The 18,485-nt window shown below is 51.7% G+C and overlaps 1 protein-coding gene across 6 annotated transcripts in view; it reads left to right on the top strand.

Annotated features, from left to right (window-relative positions):
- FAM178B (family with sequence similarity 178 member B) overlaps positions 1–18,485 on the top strand; it is a 109,138-nt gene that overhangs the window by 24,522 nt on the left and 66,131 nt on the right. For all 6 annotated transcript variants that reach the window (XM_061431556.1, XM_061431554.1, XM_061431555.1 and 3 more), the window contains exons 7-8: positions 5,878–5,983; positions 9,837–9,921. In XM_061431556.1, coding sequence (XP_061287540.1) covers positions 5,878–5,983; positions 9,837–9,921 — 191 coding nt within the window. The remainder of the gene's footprint in view (positions 1–5,877; positions 5,984–9,836; positions 9,922–18,485) is intronic.

The raw sequence follows: 18,485 nt of genomic DNA, 5'->3' as shown, positions 1-18,485 counted from the left end.
GGCCTGGGATCAGAGCAGCTGTGCTTAATGGGGCCAGGTGGCTGGCCAGCCTCCTGGAGCGGAGAGTCCAGACCCTCCTCCCTCAAGTTTGCTAAGGAAGCAGAGCGGAGATGGGGCCTGGGGCCAGGAGTGTCTGTGCCCTGCCCGAGGCCAGGTCAGGGGACGCCTGCCAGGCACTGGGGAAGGGCCACTTCCTGAAGATCGCCCTTTAGCCTGGGGGTCATTCTTTATTTCCTGTTTGTGCCAAAGACCTCAAGTCGAGACAGAGAGTGGGGATTACTAGCCATTCAATAATTAGCGTGTTGTGGGCAGCCGGAAATGTGAGGATGCAGGAAGAAGAAAAGGTTACTTCCTCTCTCAAAGAGCAGTATGGTTCGGTTTCTCACCTTTCAGAAAGTGAATCTCACTTTGTGAGATTTCAGGTGACTTTCAGTCTCTTCATTTGACTTCTCTGTATTTTCACACTTTGTGTAATCATTAGTGGTTTGGGGGGAGAATGAATACAGTTTTAAAAAATCACTTCTTGGGCTTGCATGGTGGCTCAGTGGTAAAGAGTCTGCCTACCAATGCAGGGGATGCAGGTTTGAGCCCTGGAAGTTCCCCTGGAGAAGGAAATGGCTACCGACTCCAGTGTTATCGCCTGGGAAATCCCATGGACAGAGGGGCCTAATGGGCTAGAGTCCATGGAGTTGCAAAGAATCGGACATGACTTAACGCTGAATGAACAAAAGGTATACAAAAGTAAAAAATCACTTCTTGAAGTAGATTCACCTCTGCTTGCTGTCTGGTGAAGAGGGATGTTATCTTTCTTTCCACTGTACACAGTGGGGAATGTTGGCACAGATTAAGCCAGCAGTTCGTCTCAGAGCAAGAGCAGGCAGTCTTGGTGTCTGACCCAGCCCTGGTCCTCCCGGGTTGGACCTACGCAGCTTTACGTGCGCCTCTCCTCCCTGAGTAGGGGAGCACGTCAAGGCTGTACATCGTCACCCTGCTTATTTAACTTATGTGCAGAGTCCATTATGAGAAACGCTGGGCTGGAAGAAGCACAAGCTGGAATCGAGATTGCCGGGAGAAATATCAGTGACCTCAGATATGCAGATGACACCACCCTTATGGCAGAAAGTGAAGAGGAACTAAAGAGCCTCTTTCAAGAGGAGAGTGAAAAAGCTGGTTTAAAGCTCAACATTCAGAAAACTAAGATCATGGTATCCGGTCCCCTTTCTTCATGGCAAATATATGGGGAAACAGTGGAAACAGTGGCTGAGTTTATTTTGGGGGACTCCAAAATCACTGCAGGTGGTGACTGCAGCCATGAAATTAAAAGACGCTTACTCCTTGGAAAGAAAGTTATGACCAACCTAGACAGCATATTAAAAAGCAGAGACATTACTTTGTCAACAAAGGTCCATCTAGTCAAGGCTATGGTTTTTCCAGTGGTCATGTATGGATGTGAGAGTTGAACTATAAAGAAAGCTGAGTGCCAAAGAATTGATGCTTTTGAACTGTGGTGTTGGAGAAGACTCTTGAGAGTCCCTTGGACTGCAAGGAGATCCAACCAGTCCATCCTAAAGGAAATCAGTCCTGGGTGTTCATTGGAAGAACTGGTGTTGAAGCTGAAACTCCAATACTTTGGCCACCTGATGCGAAGAGCTGACTTATTTGAAAAGAGCCTGATGCTGGAAAAGATTGAGGGCAGGAGAAGAAGGGGACGACAGAGGATGAGATGGTTGGATGGCATCACCGACTCAATGGATATGAGTTTGGGTGAACTCCGGGAGTTGGTGATGGACTGGGAGGCTTGGCGTGCAGCGGTTCATGGGGTTGCAAAGAGTCGGACACAACTGAGCGACTGAACTGAACTGAACTCCTCCCTGAACTGCAGCAGTAGGACCGGAGGTGCCTGGACCATCCTCTCTCATTTGTCACCCTGCTGGACGTGTGACCTCAGGTCGCTTCCCCGAGACCAGAGTCACATGCTGCTGTGACAGAAGCTGGTACTGGGCGGGGGAGCGGAGGAGGAGGGTGGCTGAACTCTTTCCTCGTCCCCTGACAGCACTTCAGCGGGAAATCCAAGCCTCGTGACAGGGCCTAGAGCAGCTAGTGCCCCAGGGCAGCTCTAAGACAGGAACCAGCGCCTCGGGGGTAGAGCTTGCCCGCTGAAGCGCCTTGGGTCCTCCCTGTTCCCCACCCTCCCCCCAGTGTGTGTGGGGGTGTCAGGACCCACGTTTGTCCTCTGGGTGCACCTGCAGTTTGCAGTTTGTTCTCAGGACACTGGAAGTGCCACTGGGGACTTTCCTCAGCAATGGCCTCAGCTGGCGGGGGCGGCATGGGTCCGAGTTCAGTGATGTAAATGGTGCTCAGGCATCAGACCTCCCTGAGGCCCAGGCCCCAGCTCCTGTTTTGCCAAGACCTCCTTCTTGTCTTCCTGGCAGGCAGGGGAAGACCGGGTGAAATAAATCCAGCAATCCCAGAGCAGGGGCAGCATTCAGCCGCCCCACTGCATGCGCCTGCCCCCAAATCCAGAGCAAGTGAGAGTGGCCCTCCAGGCAGTTGCTAGGATCACTGATTTTTGTTTTTAATCTTTTTTACAAGATGATTTATGTATTTTGGGTTGTGCTGGGTCTTCGTTGCTGCACTCATGCTTTCTCCAGTTGCGGTGCTCAGGCTTCTGTTTGCGGTGGCTTCTCTTGCTGGGGAGCATGGGGCTCTAGGGCGCACAGGCTCAGCAGCTGTGGCGCGCGGCTTAGTTGCTGCGTGGCTCACGGCATCTTCCTGGACCAGAGAGTGAACCCGTGTCCCCTGCATCGGCAGGTGGATTCTTAACCCTTGGACCACAGGGAAGCCCTCGGCTCGCCGATCTTTAAACAAAGGAGGGGACAAGAAGAGCTACTGGGACCGCTACTGGTGGCTGGTCCCCCTTGGCGTCTCACTGAAGCTCTCATCTTAGTAGCCTGGCAAAGGCGCAGAAACTGATGCCCTATAAATAACGACACTCGGTGTTTACCTTTCTGCTGTCACTTGGGATTCCCGAGGCATTTAAAGACTTTCCCCCCTGGGGCTGCTGCCCGTAGACTAGACCAGAGATGGGGGCTGGGAGATCCTGAGTTGGGCCTTATCAGGAACACACAGTCCAAGCAGAAGATCAGAATTCCACCAGGAGCCCAGCATGCTGACTGAGGCTGGGGCCTTTGTTCTGTGCGATTCCCCCTTCTTGCTGATCCCCCCACCCCACACCCTGTCTTCCTTCCTTCCTTTTCCCATTGCCCTGTGGGCAAAGGCTGGGGATTAGCGCATTCTGACCATGGCCACTCCTTGTTGGGGTGGGGACCTCCCCTCCCTGGATCCTTAGGGCTGGCAGCTGGGGCTTCACGCCCAGCTGGGCCGGAGCTGCATCTGCCTCCAAGAGGAGGCTCTGCTCCTCCCTGCTCGCCCCATGGCATTCTGACATTCTCAGGATAACTTCCAGCCTTGGCGCTGGCTTTGCCACAGGCACGGGTGCCCGCTTGGACCCCGAGTCAGCATTCTCAGTTTGTGAACCTGCCAGGGATTTTTCTACATCTAACCTCAGTGGATTCCGTAACCCGCTCACCTTCTCCCCCTGGGGCCTCCCCACTTACAGACCTCGGATCAGAGTGGTCTCTGCCTGCCAGGCCTCTCCCTGCCCTTCCACCAAGCAGGAGGTTCCTCCTGCCATCTCTCTGTCCTTCCCCTGAAGGGTGGCAGGGCTTGCGGTCCAGCCAAGGGAAGGCAGCAGTGCCCTTTCACTGAGCACACTCACAGGAGATTCCTCGCATCTCGTCTAGCTGAATTCTTTGACAGCCATTTGCTTCTAGGCATAGCTGAACCATGCCCTTTGCTGCCTAATCTCTGACCCCTGGTCCTACACACCAAGCCTAACTAAACAGCAGTGAACCCCAAGGCAGACTGATCCTTCCTCTGGCAGAAACCGCACTGCCAAGTGTGTAGCAGAAGGGAGACATCGTCAAGCAAGAGGCGTCTCTCTCTCTGAGCAGCAGTTGGAAATGTGTTGATCTGAGCCGGCAGGGGCTTGTAGAATCCATTCCCCTACAGAGAAGCTGGCGGGTGCCCCCTGAGCAGAATGCCAGAGCCAGCGTCTTCTTGGAGTCCCTGGAGCGCCGGCCTCCTTACACATGGCCCCCGGCCAGGCCCTGCCAATCTGTGAGGTCCTCCAGACGTGGCTGGCTTGGCTGTTGTCTGCGTTTGCGGGGCTGTGCATGAACCACACAGGCATTGCCGGGGTCAGCACATGAAGTGGCTGTGTGACTGGGCACATGGGGCAGAAGCGGTGTGTGCCAGCAGCCCTGGGGTATACACGTGTTTGTATGTACAAATAAAGGTCTGCTTTAGAACCGTCAGCTTCACAAACACAGGAACAAAGCTGCTTTCTCCTCTGAACTTAAATGATTTTGGGGGGGTGGTGGAGAAAAAGTACACAATTTGTAAATTGCCTGGATATACTCAAAGAGACAGCAACTTGGCTTGGAGGAGCATCTTTGTTTTGGAGCATTCTGTTCCTGGCAGATTAAAATATGATGTCCTTTTTAAAAGGAGGAGGAGGAGGGTGGGCCGGCCGAGGAAATTTCTATCTAGAGTCATGACTTTAAATGCCGTCCGAAATGTTGTTTGCCTGGATTTGGTTGTTAAAAAAAGAAAAATGGACATGAAGTTAACGGTTTCATTTATCTGGAATCCTTATTAATTGCTTTTAGGACATTATCTAGAAAGAGAGCAAAGAGGCATTCACCAGACTCAGAGAGAGTATTAGGTTGTTGTTATTCAGTCGCTAAGTTGTGTTGGACTCTGTGACTCCATGGACTTTAGCATGCCAATCTTCCCTGTCCTCTAGGGAGGATTCAACCCCAAACCCAACTTCCCCAGAATGCCAGGAGTACAGGAGGGGAGTGAAGTCCGGCACCTTCCACCAGAGGCCCGAAAATCACACAAAATACATCAACTCCTCGTTGTCGGGGATCTGGGGTCCCATGGGTCCAGGTGATCTCCCAGGGTGACAGTGAGCTCAAACCAGGGCTCCTCCCCTCGCCAGCAGCTCAGGGCAGAAGGGTGAGGCCTGATAGCTTGCCATGAAATCATGGCCCCAGAAGCACGGGGGTCCCCCTCCCGGGGTGCCCCTCCACCCCCGCTCCGCCCCCCGGTCAGGACCGTTGCTGTTCACATGGTTTCCTGAGACCCCCTCTGCCACCCTCAGTTATTTCCTTCCCCAGATCTCCCCGTCCTGGGCCCCTGCCTGTTCTTTTCCCGTCTTCTCAGGTGTCCCCTTTGTTTTGGAAAAACACAAGATGGGGCAGACATGCTCTGTGTAACCGGACCCAGACGCCCGCCCCACGCCGCCTGTCCTGCCCTGTAATCCTGTCCCCCGGCTGCAGCCGGGCTAAGAGGCGAGGCTCCCGGGCACGCTCCTCATCACAACCCAGACCCTTCTCAAAACTGGTCAGCACCTCAGTTTCCCCCTCCATCACGCAGGAAAAACAAACTGTTCTCCCCAGTCCTGTGTGTAAAACACTGAGAGGGGAATTTCCCTGGCCCTTCCACTGCCAGGCACCTGGGTTCTAGCCCTGGCGGGGAGACTAAGATGCTGCAAGCCTGGCAGGGCGCGGCCAAAAAAAAAAAAACAAAAGACATCGTGAGACGTGTTCGTGGGCAGCAGATGATTCTGAATGGCGCTGTGGGTTGTTTTCTGTTCCAGCAGCTGCCTGCACTGAACGTCTTTGTCCACAGCAGTGACCGCTTCTAGTCCCGGAGAAGCTGAAATCCGGACGCCCCCGCTCAGCCTCGCTGAGAGGGTCACGGAGGAGGGTCGCCTCCCTGACCTCCCGCTCTGTCCTTTTGCCCCCGCAGGTCCTCGCCGGCCCGGCAGCTCACCTTCCTGCGCCAGGGCCTCCTGAGCAGCGTCTACTTGCCGGTGGGCGACCGCCCCATACCCCTGTTCCGGTGGCTGTTACAGGTGAGGACCGCGACTGCCGCTAGGTGGCGGGAGCGAGCCGGCCCAGCACCCGGGGAAGGGCCGCTGGCCGGCGGGGCGGGGCTCCCATCCCCCTCCTGCCCGTGGGGCTGCTGGGTTGGTCCTCGCTGAGGCTGGAGGAGGGAGGGAGACTTGTGGTGATGGAGTAAGGAACGTGCAGGCACCGGCCTGTACCTCACGCCGGGAACCCCCAGCGCGTGTGCCTTGCAGAGTGTTGCCTCTCTGTGATTCCTGCTCAACAGGTGCTCCCATTGTGTGCAGGCCATTCTCCAGGCCCCGGGTCTCGGCCCTCGTCCCGTGGGCAGCGGCCTTGCAGGTGTGAGGGGCCCTCGTGGATATGGAGCCTGGGGTGCTCGCTGTGGAGTTGTGGGTCAGCTGGAAAAGCCTAGAACAGCTGTTCTGTCTTCACCTCCCTTTTTTCTGGTCACTGCCAGAACATTTTGCCTTGGCGGAACATTGCTTTCTGCCCTAGGCTCGGAACCTTCACACAGAGAAAGACAGCGAGGAGCAGCCAGCAGGGAAAGCCCAGGCACCAGCTGCTGGGATCTGTATGCAGGGCACGGGGATGAGGCCTTGGCCCCCACCCTGAACCATCTCTGCCGGGGACAGCAGGTCCCAAGCTCCAGCTGGTCTCATTCCTGCCAGTTGGAGCCTGGACCCGGGCTGTAAATTAGAGCCGCCATGCCGGGCGGATCATTCTTGGGACTCCTCAGCCTCGGCAGACTGGCTGCCTTCCAAAAACAGCCCTCCAGCTCTCCTTCCCACTGGGGTCCTTCCCCATTGCCCCTCCCTGCTGCTCCCCCAGGCTCCGGGCGACACAGGGGACACAGTGGCCATTCTTCCCTGTCCTGTCAGTGCAGCTTCTCTCTCCTTGCCCAGCACACGACAGACATAGAGCCAGTCTGAGATGCTGGCCACAGAGGGTTCTTGTGTGACACAAGGTGTGCACAAGCCCCGCCTGGTCTCTTCCCCAGCCTCTGTCGCCTGTGGGGGAGGGGCACGGCAGCAGAGGACCCCCAGCCCTGCTTTTCCACCCAGTACTGTGTGACGTGGGCCGTCATTTAACAGCGGCTCTGTCTGGAGAAGGCAATGGCACCCCACTCCAGTACTCTTTCCTGGAAAATCCCATGGATGGAGGAGCATGGTAGGCTCCAAGGGGTCCACGAAGAGTCGGACACAACTGAGCGACTTCACTTTCACTTTTCAGTTTCATGCACTGGAGAAGGAAATGGCAACCCACTCTGATGTTCTTGCCTGGAGAATCCCAGGGACGGGGGAGCCTGGTGGGCTGCCGTCTATGGGGCTGCCGTCTATGGGGTCGCACAGAGTCGGACACAACTGAAGCGACTTAGCAGCAGCAGTAGCTGTGTCTCTGTCTCTCACTCCGTAAACTGGGCTCAGCAATCCCATGTGAAGGTCGAGTGGGGAACTCCCGTGGCCTGTCTTGTCCTTCTGGTCCCACCCGCTGCTCTGCCCAGGGCCTGGACACCATCAGGAAGGAATGATGTCAACCCGGAGGCCAGGCTCTCCATCTTCAGGAAGGAGAAACAAAAGCTGAAGCCAGATCCATGCAAGGGGTGCACTTGGCCTTGGGGGTGTCTTCTCGGGAGACCCCGCCCAACATCTTGTCTCTGGAGGGAAAGAGCGAGCAGGGTGCTGACCTCTCCCACTCACGTGACCACCCCGCAGGCCTTAGGGTGGGCTCTGACGCTTCACTCCCGAGGTTTAGGTTCTCTTGCCGCTTGGAACTTCTCTTCCCACAGCAGCAGCAGCACTTGTTCTCTCGCAGACCTTGGCTGAGGACTGGCTGCGTGCTGAGCTGCAGGGACAGAAAGATTCTGGCAGCGGTGACCCAGGTGTCCGTTGAGGGCTTCCCCAGTGGCGCAGTGGTGAGGAATCCACCTGCCAAAGCAGAAGACCGGAGTTCCATCCCCAGGTTGGGAAGATCCTCTGGAAGAGGAGATGGCAACCTACTCCAGTATTCTTGCCTGGAGAATCCCCATGAACAGAGGAAACTGGTGGGCTACGGTCCATAGGGTCTCAAAGAGTCAGACACGACTGAGTGATTGACATGCACACACACATCCCAGGTAGACATGGCTCCCTGTACTTCACGCTGTTGGTGAGGACTCCAGTTCAGAGAAGTGCAAATCCATGGGGGATCCCCGAAGGTGCTGGGGGCCTCCTGTGAAGCTGCAGGGGTGATTCGTGGGCTCCAAGGATAGGGACAGCACTGGGCCTCACAGGAGCTGGAATCACATTGGAGACAGGTCAGGATCCTAGGATAGACTTCGGCTTCTCTCTATGCCCCAGGCTCTCCGTGGTCAAATAAACCCCCAGGAAGAAGAGCCTAATTGGCCTATGAGGAGTTAAGGGACCACCCCCAAGCAAAGGCAGCTAGGGGAGCAGGGCCACAAGGCTGCTGGAGGCCGGCACACATACCTGGGATTAATTCTAGAGCCAGAGGTTGGGGAGTTAGACTTCTCCAACCCTGCTCCCTCAACTGCATCTCCAGAAGGGCCATCCTGAGTCCCCATGGGAACCAGTTCCTGCTGCCTGCCAGCCTCCCTGCTCCCAGGGCTTTGGCGGGGCGAACAGTGGGCACTGGGTGAGTGGGCTTCAGCCTTGGTGCATGCTCAGTGACCTCAGTCGTGTCTGACTCTTTGCGCCCCTATGGACTGTAGCCTACCAAGCTCCTCTGTCCGTGGGATTCTCTAGGCAAGAATACTGGAGTGCCATCCTCCAGGGAAATCTTCCCGACCCAGGAATCGAACCCATGTCTCCTGCACTGCAGGTTGATTCTTTACCAACTGAGCCACCTGGAAAGCTCAGGCTTCAGCTTTAGTGCTCACCAATTATGTAAGCTCGTCCTCAGAGCCCTAGAGTGGACTTCTCAGGTGAGCCTCGGAGGCCAAAACCTGGAAGCATATGCCGTCACTGAATTCATGTTCTTGCTGGGGAGTGATTGTGTGTTTAGCTATGAAGAAGTTAGGAGAGGAAGAGGAAGGCAGAGTTCTGGTGTCTTAGATCTCTTGGAAGCAGACAACTGCACCTGTGAGGGAAGGAGGCAGCAGGCGAGGGCAGAGAGGGAAGCTGAGGAGCAAAACTAATGCAAGAGAGGTCACGGCTGGTCCTCGGCAGCAGGGCAGGGGGCCCTGGAACTGGGATTGCACTTTAGAGTTGTCCCAGTTGAGGCAAGGGTCCTGGCCTTTGAGCCCCTGCATTGGCCAGTTATCAGAGGAAGACTGCACTGGGAGGGGGGAGTGTGTGCCCTTGAGTGATTTGAGTGAGAGACTCTCCTTAGACTCAGCTCTGGGCCCTCGGCCAACAGTTTTTCCCAGCCCTTGGGGATGGGAGCCCTGGTCCTGAAAGGTCTCTGCAGTCAGAGATCACCCATGCCTGTGAGATAAGGCACTGAGCTGGAAGCCATGTGAGGCTCACGAAGAGGAGCCAACTTGACCTTGTCCAGCTTAGTTAGTGCTTCTGAGCTCCTTCTTTCCCTACACAGGTGCCTGCCCTGAGGGGCATGGCTGGGGCCTCAGGGCGTGAGCAGCGAAAGGAACAAGACTCCCACACAGGGCGGTGGACAGAGTAGGAGAAGTCAAGTCACCTAGACCTGGGATTGACTACTGGCTTTGCTCCTTACTTGCTGTGACCCTGGGGAAGTTGCTTGACCTCTCTGAGCTTAGTTTCATCATCTGCAAAGTGGCAGTAATGACAGTATCTTTCTACCATGTGGATTTGTAAGGATTAAATGGGACTTAATAAAGGTTTACTACTGTTACTCCGTAGTGATGACCCAACTAATTTGTTTTTCTTTTTTTTCTCCTCCTAGCTGCTGACATGGCCTCCAGAAACTTCTTCGAGAGCCTTTGGTCTCCTGTGGGACCTCAGCCTGGACGGGCTCTTCCGTCAGTCCGGTTAGTACCTGTCAGAAGTGCAGGGTGGCAGCTTGCACTCTGGGGGCCCAAGCTGGGGAGCCCACCCAGTGCCCAGCTGTCGGCGCCACCCCCGCCCCGCCCCCAGTCCAGCATGCAGGCAGGTGCTGGTGGGGGTGTTGCATCACTGTGGGGACATGTAGACATCAGGCCCTCTTGGGCTCTGGCTCCAGCGTTAGGAAAAAGCTGAGCCAACAGGCTTCTTGCCACCTTATCTGGCCTCAGAATCACATCACAGGGGCCAAGTCCAGGCTGACTTCACAACCTTAGGATCCCAGAACATTCTGGAAGGGGAGTTCTCTGGATTTATGGGGACGGCTGGCCTCCAGTTTCTTACTGAGAGCGCCAGTTTGCTTGGGAGGGTTGCAGGAGCCTCTGCATTGAATCAGGGAAGCTCTCTGAGTTGGAGTCACCAAGGTGGGGGGTGGTTCTTGAAGCTGAGCCCCCAGCAGCAGCCCTCCTCAGTTCCCAGGGCATCTGCAGAGCCCCGAAGTTTGGACCGGGCTGGGGGAAGAGCCTTGAGTCTGTACCTCGGTCCTGACATGTAAGGCGTACACTTAGTCGTTTTTATACTCCTAAGATGTTCAGAGTGCACAGACGCAATTAATTTCCCCTTTAGTGACTGCACCTTTCCCCGCCTGTCATCATTTGGTGCCTGAACCTAGACAGTTTGGCACCAAAAAATATCAAATAACCTATTGAAAGTTGCTTACGGCAGACAGGGAGACCCACTGGTGTCCAGACCTTGCCCACCAGCTGCAGTCCACCCACACTCCCACTAAACACAGGAGCACCGAGCTCTGAAGGCCGAGGTTATAGACCCACGACGTGCCGTTAACCAACCCCCACCCCACCCTACCCCCAGCGGCCACCAGGCCTTTGGATTTCTGCCTCTGTGCCTCCCCTCCTGGAGGAGTTGGCTGAGCTAGGGGCCATCTGTCAGATGAGAGCATTCCAGACTCCTCCGGCTCCCCCACGCCCCACCCCCACGCCTGGGACCCCTCTCACTGAGGTCCTCTGAATAGCGCCAGTCTCAGCCTCCTCTGCCTTTACATAACCTCTGCCCCTGCAGTCCCGGCTGCCCTTTCGAGCCCCTGGGGCCGCCTCTGCGGCTGGCCTGCCCTTTGGGGCAACAGAGGCCTCCCTTGTCCCACTCTTCTCCTCCAGGCAGTGGTATGTGTCCCCTCAGAGACACAGAGGCAGAGGGGGCGTCCCATTCCTCTCTGTTTCTTGGCCACATTGTCCCTGATTCGCCCTGTTGGGAGGGGGTGGGGCCAGGAACGGCTTCCTCGGTCCCAGTCTCAGCTCAGCTGGGAGGGCCCCCTCCACTGCAGAGCAGTTCTCCTGGCATCGTGTGTAGGGTGTGGGGTGGGAGATGTCTTTTTCCCTTCCCTTGGAATAGAGACTGGCCCCCAGAATCCCATGCCCAAGGTCAAGATCTTGATTGATTTGGGCAAAGGTCTGGTTCACAAAAAAACTGAAAGCAGGGACTGGAGCAGTTATCAGTACCCCTGCCACCCCCTCCCCCCGAGCGTGTTCACAACAGCGAACTCCCCAGGTGGCGCTAGTGGTAAAGAACCCACCTGCCAACGCCAGAGACAGAAGAGACACGGGCTTGAACCCTGGGTCAAGAAGATCCCTTGGAGGAGGTTAGAGCAACTCACTGCAGTATTCTTGCCTGGAGAATCCCATAGACAGAGGAGCCTGGTGGGCTACAGTCTATGGGGTCGCAAAGAATCGGACAGGACTGAGGTGACTAAGCACGCCCGCATGCATGCACATTCACAGCAGCATTACTATAGCCCAACAGAGGAAGTGACCCAAAGCCCAAACGTCCACATGCATGGATAAGCAAAATGTGGCCTGTACGTGCAGCAGAGTGTTAATCAGCCTTAAAAAGGAAGGCGATTCCATCACATGCTATGACGTGGATGAACCTGAGGACATTATGCTAAGTGAGAAAAAGCAATCACACACAAAAGAACAAATATTGTAGGACTTCTCTGATGTGAAGTACCTAGAGTAGTCAAATCCATAGAGACAGAAAATAGAATAGTGGTTACCAGGGCCTGGGGGAGGGAGACTGGAAGGGTTAGTATTTCCTGGGTATGGAATTTCAGTTTGGGAGGATGAGAAAGTTCTGCAAATGGGTAGTGATGAAGGTTGCAGAACAATGGGAATGTACTTAACACTACTGAACTGTGCACTTGAGAATGCCTAAGATGGTACTTTTTGTATTACCTGTTTTTTACATAATTTTGAAAAACAAAAGGCCAATTACAGAGTCAAGAGTCAGGTGCCAGGAGAGAATCTACCAAGAGCTGGAACTGAAAATCAACTGCCAGTTCAGGAAGCATTCGTACGGTTAAATTAGACCCAGTTCAGTTCAGTTCAGTTGCTCAGTCGTGTCCGACTCTTTGCGACCCCATGAATCGCAGCACTCCAGGCGTCCCTGTCCATCACCATCTCCTGGAGTTCACTCAAACTCACGTCCATCGAGTCAGTGATGCCATCCAGCCATCTCATCCTCTGTCGTCTCCTTTTCCTCCTGCCCCCAATCCCTCCCAGCATCAGAGTCTTTTTCAATGAGTCAACTCTTCGCATGAGGTGGCCAAAGTCTTGGAGTTTCAGCTTTAGCATCATTTCCTTCCAAAGAACACCCAGGGTTGATCTCCTTCAGAATGGACTGGTTGGATCTCCTTGTAGTCCAAGGGACTCTCAAGAGTCTTCTCCAACACCACAGTTCAAAAGCATCAATTCTTTGGCACTCAGCTTTCTTCACAGTCCAACTCTCACATCCATACATGACCACTGGAAAAACCATAGCCTTGACTAGACGGACCTTTGTTGGCAAAGTAATGTCTCTGCTTTTGAATATGTTATCTAGGTTGGTCATAACTTTTCTTCCAAGGAGTAAGCGTCTTTTAATTTCATGGCTGTAGTCACCATCTGCGGTGATTTTGGAGCCCAAAAAAAGAAAGTCTGACACTGTTTCCACTGTTTCCCCATCTATTTGCCATGAAGTGATGGGACCAGATGTGATGATCTTCGTTTTCTGAATGTTGAGCTTTAAGCCAACTTTTTCAGTCTCCTCTTTCACCTTCATCAAGAGGCTCTTTAGTTCCTCTTCACTTTCTGCCATAAGGGTGGTGTCATCTGCATATCTGAGATTATTGATTTCTTCTGGCAATCTTGATTCCAGCTTGTGCTTCTTCCAGCCCAGCATTTCTCATGATGTACTCTGCATATAAGTTAAATAAGCAGGGTTACAGTATACAGCCTGACATACTCCTTTTCCTATTTGGAACCAGTCTGTTGTTCCATGTCCAGTTCTAACTGTTGCTTCCTGACCTGCATACAGGTTTCTCAGGCTTGATGCAAAAGGAAATTGTGCTTCTCAGAGTTGTCGGCACCATGAGGTGCTCTGAGTGTCCTTGTCCCCTGTGGGGGAGCTGCCCTCTGAGGTCTTTGGGTCTGTGGTGGGGATGTGAACTTTCAAGTTGCCTAGCCTTTCTCTTGTAAAGCAGGGGATTTGTATGTGTGTAAATATCTACTTTTTCCTGGAATTTGTGGTTGACCAGAAGTTCTTCCCAAATTATCCTGGGAAAGGTCTTGTACAATTGCCTTCATCCCCTTATGCTTCCTAAGGGACAAGTCCGGGCCTCTGGCAGGACCTGGGATCCAGGCTTCAGAGGTGACTGTCATGGGTATGCCCAAGTGACTAGGGCTGAGGGCTGAGAAGAATTCGCTAGACTGTTGGAATAAGGTGGGAATCGTCTTCCTAGATTAAGAAGCAACACATAGCACCTGATGAACTTGAAGAGTGGGATATTCTGGAGCGCCTACATTCTTAATGGCAGGAGTGTTTGTTCATTTATTCAGCAAACAGACCTTGAGTGCCTCCCATATATATGCAGGGACTTCACCAGAGAGCAGGAGATACAGGGAAGAATAAGGCATGGTTTCCGCTGACAGTCAAGTGGGAGGGGATTAAATGTCCAATTACAATAGGAGACAGAAAGGAGGGAGAGATTGAACTGCGGCAAAATTACTTCTAGTTGGATGGGGTTGGGGTGGAGGAGGTGGGAATCGGGAAGTGCTTTGTAGAAGAAGGAGCGGTTGATGGATCCATCTCTCAACAGATGTGTAGGGCAGGGATTGCAAACTTTGTTGCAGTGGGGACCAAGTGAGATCAGTAACTAGAGAGCTCCTGCCCTCTCTAAAGAGGCTGGCAGGTACCATGTTGCCAGATCTCTCCATTTTCAAGAGAAGCTGTGTCTTCCTTGGGATGTGCTCAGACTAAGTAACAGGTGTCCAGTTAAGAGCCATTTATCATCTCACATGACAGGAAATCCAGAACCAGGTTGTTCCATAGGATGTTCAACAGATTTATGCTCTCAGGGCTCTGGTTTAGCTTGTGTCCCGCTTCTCACCACTCCCCCTCAAGGTTGCAAAATGGCTGTTATTGCTCCAAGCATCATCATGTTCTCACAAGACATCAGTATTCAAGGCAGAAAGGACAAGGGTGAAGGGTAAGAGGTCATAGCTTCTTGTACTTTTTTCTCTCTTTTTGTCAGGACATTCTTTCCATTTTGTTTCATTACACAGAACTGGATCACAGGCTTTAGAGGACCCTTTCCCTGTATTCTGATTACCAACGCCCTTTGAACATGGACTAGGTCTGAAGAATTTTCAACCTCGTGAGTCCTACACCTACAGGGTAGAATACAGCAGATTCCCTTTTTCCAGCCTCCTTGCAAATGTTTGAATTTTTAGTTTTGGAATTTCCATTTAGTCCTTTGTTGTTTCTTTTTTAATAGTTTATGTTTCTCTACTGGGATTTCTTATTTGTTCATTTAATATGAGCATATTTTCATTTACCACCTTGAGCATACTTCTAACAGCTGTTTTAAAATCTTTGTCTGCAGTTCTGACACCTGAAGCATCTAATTCATTACATGGAAAATTAAATAGGGAAGTGAGTGTTTACTGAGAATGAGTCGAGAAATCGTACTGGATAAATATTAAACCCTGGGAGTCTCAGGGCCTTTTGCGCTCAATCTCTTTATAGGATATATTTCAGAACTGTTTACGTTCACCTGCTGACTGCAGCGTGGCTTCCCTGCCTAACCTAGAACACTCACAGGGCCATGCAGGTGAGGTGTCCTGGAGCTTAAGCTCCATGAACTTTAAGGTCAGTTGGTTTCTGACATATAATAAAACTGTTTTCTGCTAATAGAGCCAGAGCCTTTTGCTGTTGCTGTGACTCAGAGCTCCAGTAGCCACCCTCGGCCATTATCTACAAAGATAAATGGATGACACGGTTCCTCCGCTGGGGGTGGGCCACTGTCCCTGAGCAGACACAAGGTGAAACTGGAGTTCCCTTTCTTGGGAAGAAGGGAAGCCTGGCACTTGGATTGACAGCCAACAGAATCTGTTGTAGCCAGACTACGCGTGTTTATGTGCCGTCTCCCGGTGGTAACAAATTCAGTTAAAAAAACGAAACCCAGAAAACCCCCACTGTGAGCCCATCTGCAGACTGTATTCGACTGAAGGTGGAACATAGTTCTACTGTTTGCAGCCTTGGGCATAGCCCTGGCTGAGGAGAGATGGGAGCAGCAGGCATGAAGACGAGGAAGTAGGAAGAGTAGGCCGAGTAGGAGAGAAGACTGGACATTTGGGGCCATCTCTTGGAGGACAGTGGGGACCGTTGCAGGCATCATGAAGCTTTATTAACATTTGGCAAGACCAGGACAGGTGGTGGTTGCCGTTGTTATTTAGATACAGTTCATGTGCCATATAATTCACCCTTTTAAAGTGTATGATTCAGTATGATTCAGAGTTGTTCAGCCACCACCACTGTCTAATTCCGGAACACTTTCATCACCCCCAGGAGAGACCTCGTGTATCAGCAGTCACCCCTCACTCCCCTGCAGCCCCTAATGCATTCTGTCCCGACGGGCTTGCTTATCCCAGACACTTCATGTACGTGAAATGACAAAATATGGGACCTTTTGTGCCTGCTTCTTTTACTTGGCGTGATGTTTTCAAGGTTCATGCATGTTGTAGCATATAGTAGTACTTTATTCCTTTTATGGATGAATAATATTCCATTTTATGGATATACTGCATTTTATCCATTCATCAGTTAATGGACTATTGGGTTATTTCCACTTTGAGGCCATTGTGAATAACGCTACTGTGACAGGTAAAGAATCTGCCTGCAATGCAGGAGACACAGGAGATGCAGTTTGATCCCTGGGTAGGGAAGATCCTCTGAAGGAGGCAGTGGCAACCCACTCCAGTATTCTTGCCTGAAAAATCCCATGGACAGAGGAGCCTGGCGGGCCACAGGCCATGGGATCGCAGAGGGTCAGACACAACTGAGCGACTAAGCACCCATGAACATTCCCACACAAGTGTATGGGGACATATGCTTTTAGTTCTCCCCGGTATATGCTTAATAGTGGAATTGCTGGCTAATTGGGTGACTCTGTTCAACTTTTTGAAGGACTGCAAAACCATTTTCTAACGGGCTGCGTCATTTTACTTTCCTACCAGAAATATATGAGGGTTCCGGTTTCTTCACATCCTTGCCAACATCTGTTATGTCCACCTGTTGATAGGAGTCATACTAGTGGGTATGAAGTGGTATCTCATCGTGGTTTGGGCTTGCATTTCTCTAATGACTAAGGATGTGGAGCACCTGCTCTTGTACTTGTTGGCCGTTTCGTATCTTCTTAGAGGAGGTATCTATTCGTTTGCTTCACTCGTTTTTTTGACTGGATTGTTTGTATTTTTCTGTTGAGTTGCAGGAGTTCTTTATATACGCTGGATACTAGACCCCTCCCTGATAGCTCAGCTGGTAAAAGAGTACTCCTGCAATGCGGGAGATCTGGGTTCAATTCCTGGGTTGGGAAGATCCCCTGAAGAAGGGAAAGGCAACCCACTCCAGTATTCTGGCCTGGAGAATTCCATGGACTGTATAGTCCATAGAGTTGCAAAGAGTCAGATGTGACTGAGCAGCTTTCACTTTCACTTACAGGATATGTGATTTGCAAATATTTTCCCCCATCTTGTGGGTTACCTTTTCACTGTTTTGCTGGTGGCCTTTGATGCACAGAAGTTTTTAATTTTGATAAAATCTAATTTAGCTCTGTTTTCTATTGTTATCTATGCTTTTGATGTCAAACAAGATAGCATTGCTTTGTCTAAGGTCATGAAGGTGTCCTGTTATGTTTTACTCTGAGGATTCTGTAGCTGTAGCCTTTCTATTTAGGCCTTTGATTCATTTTGAGTTGATTTTTGTATACAGTGTGAGATAGGGGTCCAGCTTCAGTCTTTTTCATGTGGAGATGCTGTTGTCCCAGGATAATTTATTGAAAGACTGTGCTTTCCCACAGTGAGTTATCTGGGCACCTTTGTTGAAAATCAGTAAATCAGTTAACCATGGATATATGAGTCTATTTCTGACTCTCAGTTCTAGTCCATTGAGATATATATATATGTCCTAATGCCAGTGCCACAAATTCTTGATTATCATCAGTTCAGTTGCTCAGTCATGTCTGACTCTTTGTGACCCCATGGACTGCAGCACGCCAGGCTTCCCTGTCCGTCACCAACTCCTGGAGTTTGCTCAAACTCATGTCCATTGAGTCGGTGATGTCATCCAACCACCTCATCCTCTGTCATCCCCTTCTCGGCCTTCATAGTTGTAGTCAGTTTTGAAATTGAGAAGTGTGAGTTCTCCAGCTTCATTCTTTTCAAAATCATTTTAGCTATTCTGGGTCACTTGTATTTCCATATTAATTTTAGGATTAACCCACTCCAGTATTCTTGACTGGAAAATCTCACGGATGGAGCCTGGTAGGCTACAGTCCATGGGGTCACAGAGTTGGACACGACTGAGCCACTTCACTTCATGACCTAGTTTAAATAAAAATTAAAAAAAATAATAATAATTTTAGGATTGGCTAATCAACCAGCAAATTTGGAAAACTCAGCAATGGCCACAGGACTGGAAAAGGTCAGTTTTCATTCCAGTCCCAAAGAAAGGCAATGCCAAAGAATGCTCAAACTACCGCACAGTTGCACTCATATCACACGCTAGTAAAGTAATGCTCAAAATTCCCCAAGCCAGGCTTCAGCAATACGTGAACCGTGAACTTCCAGATGTTCAAGCTGGATTTAGAAAAGGCAGAGGAACCAGAAACCAAGTTGCCAACATCCGCTGGATCATGGAAAAAGCAAGAGAGTTCCAGAAAAACATCTATTTCTGCTTTATTGACTATGCCAAAGCCTTTGACTGTGTGGATCACAATAAACTGTGGAAAATTCTGAAAGAGATGGGGAATACCAGACCACCTGACCTGCCTCTTGAGAAACCTGTATGCAGGTGAGGAAGCAACAGTTAGAACTGGACATGGAACAACAGACTGGTTCCAAATAGGAAAAGGAGTATGTCAGGGCTGTATACTGTCACCCTGCTTATTTAACTTATATGCAGAGTACATCATGAGAAACGCTGGGCTGGAAGAAGCACAAGC

This window comes from Bos javanicus, chromosome 11 (assembly GCF_032452875.1).
Source record: "Bos javanicus breed banteng chromosome 11, ARS-OSU_banteng_1.0, whole genome shotgun sequence".
Classification (NCBI taxonomy): Eukaryota; Metazoa; Chordata; class Mammalia; order Artiodactyla; family Bovidae; genus Bos; species Bos javanicus.
Note: the sequence above shows the minus strand (reverse complement) of the source record. Positions and strands in the feature narration are given on the sequence as shown.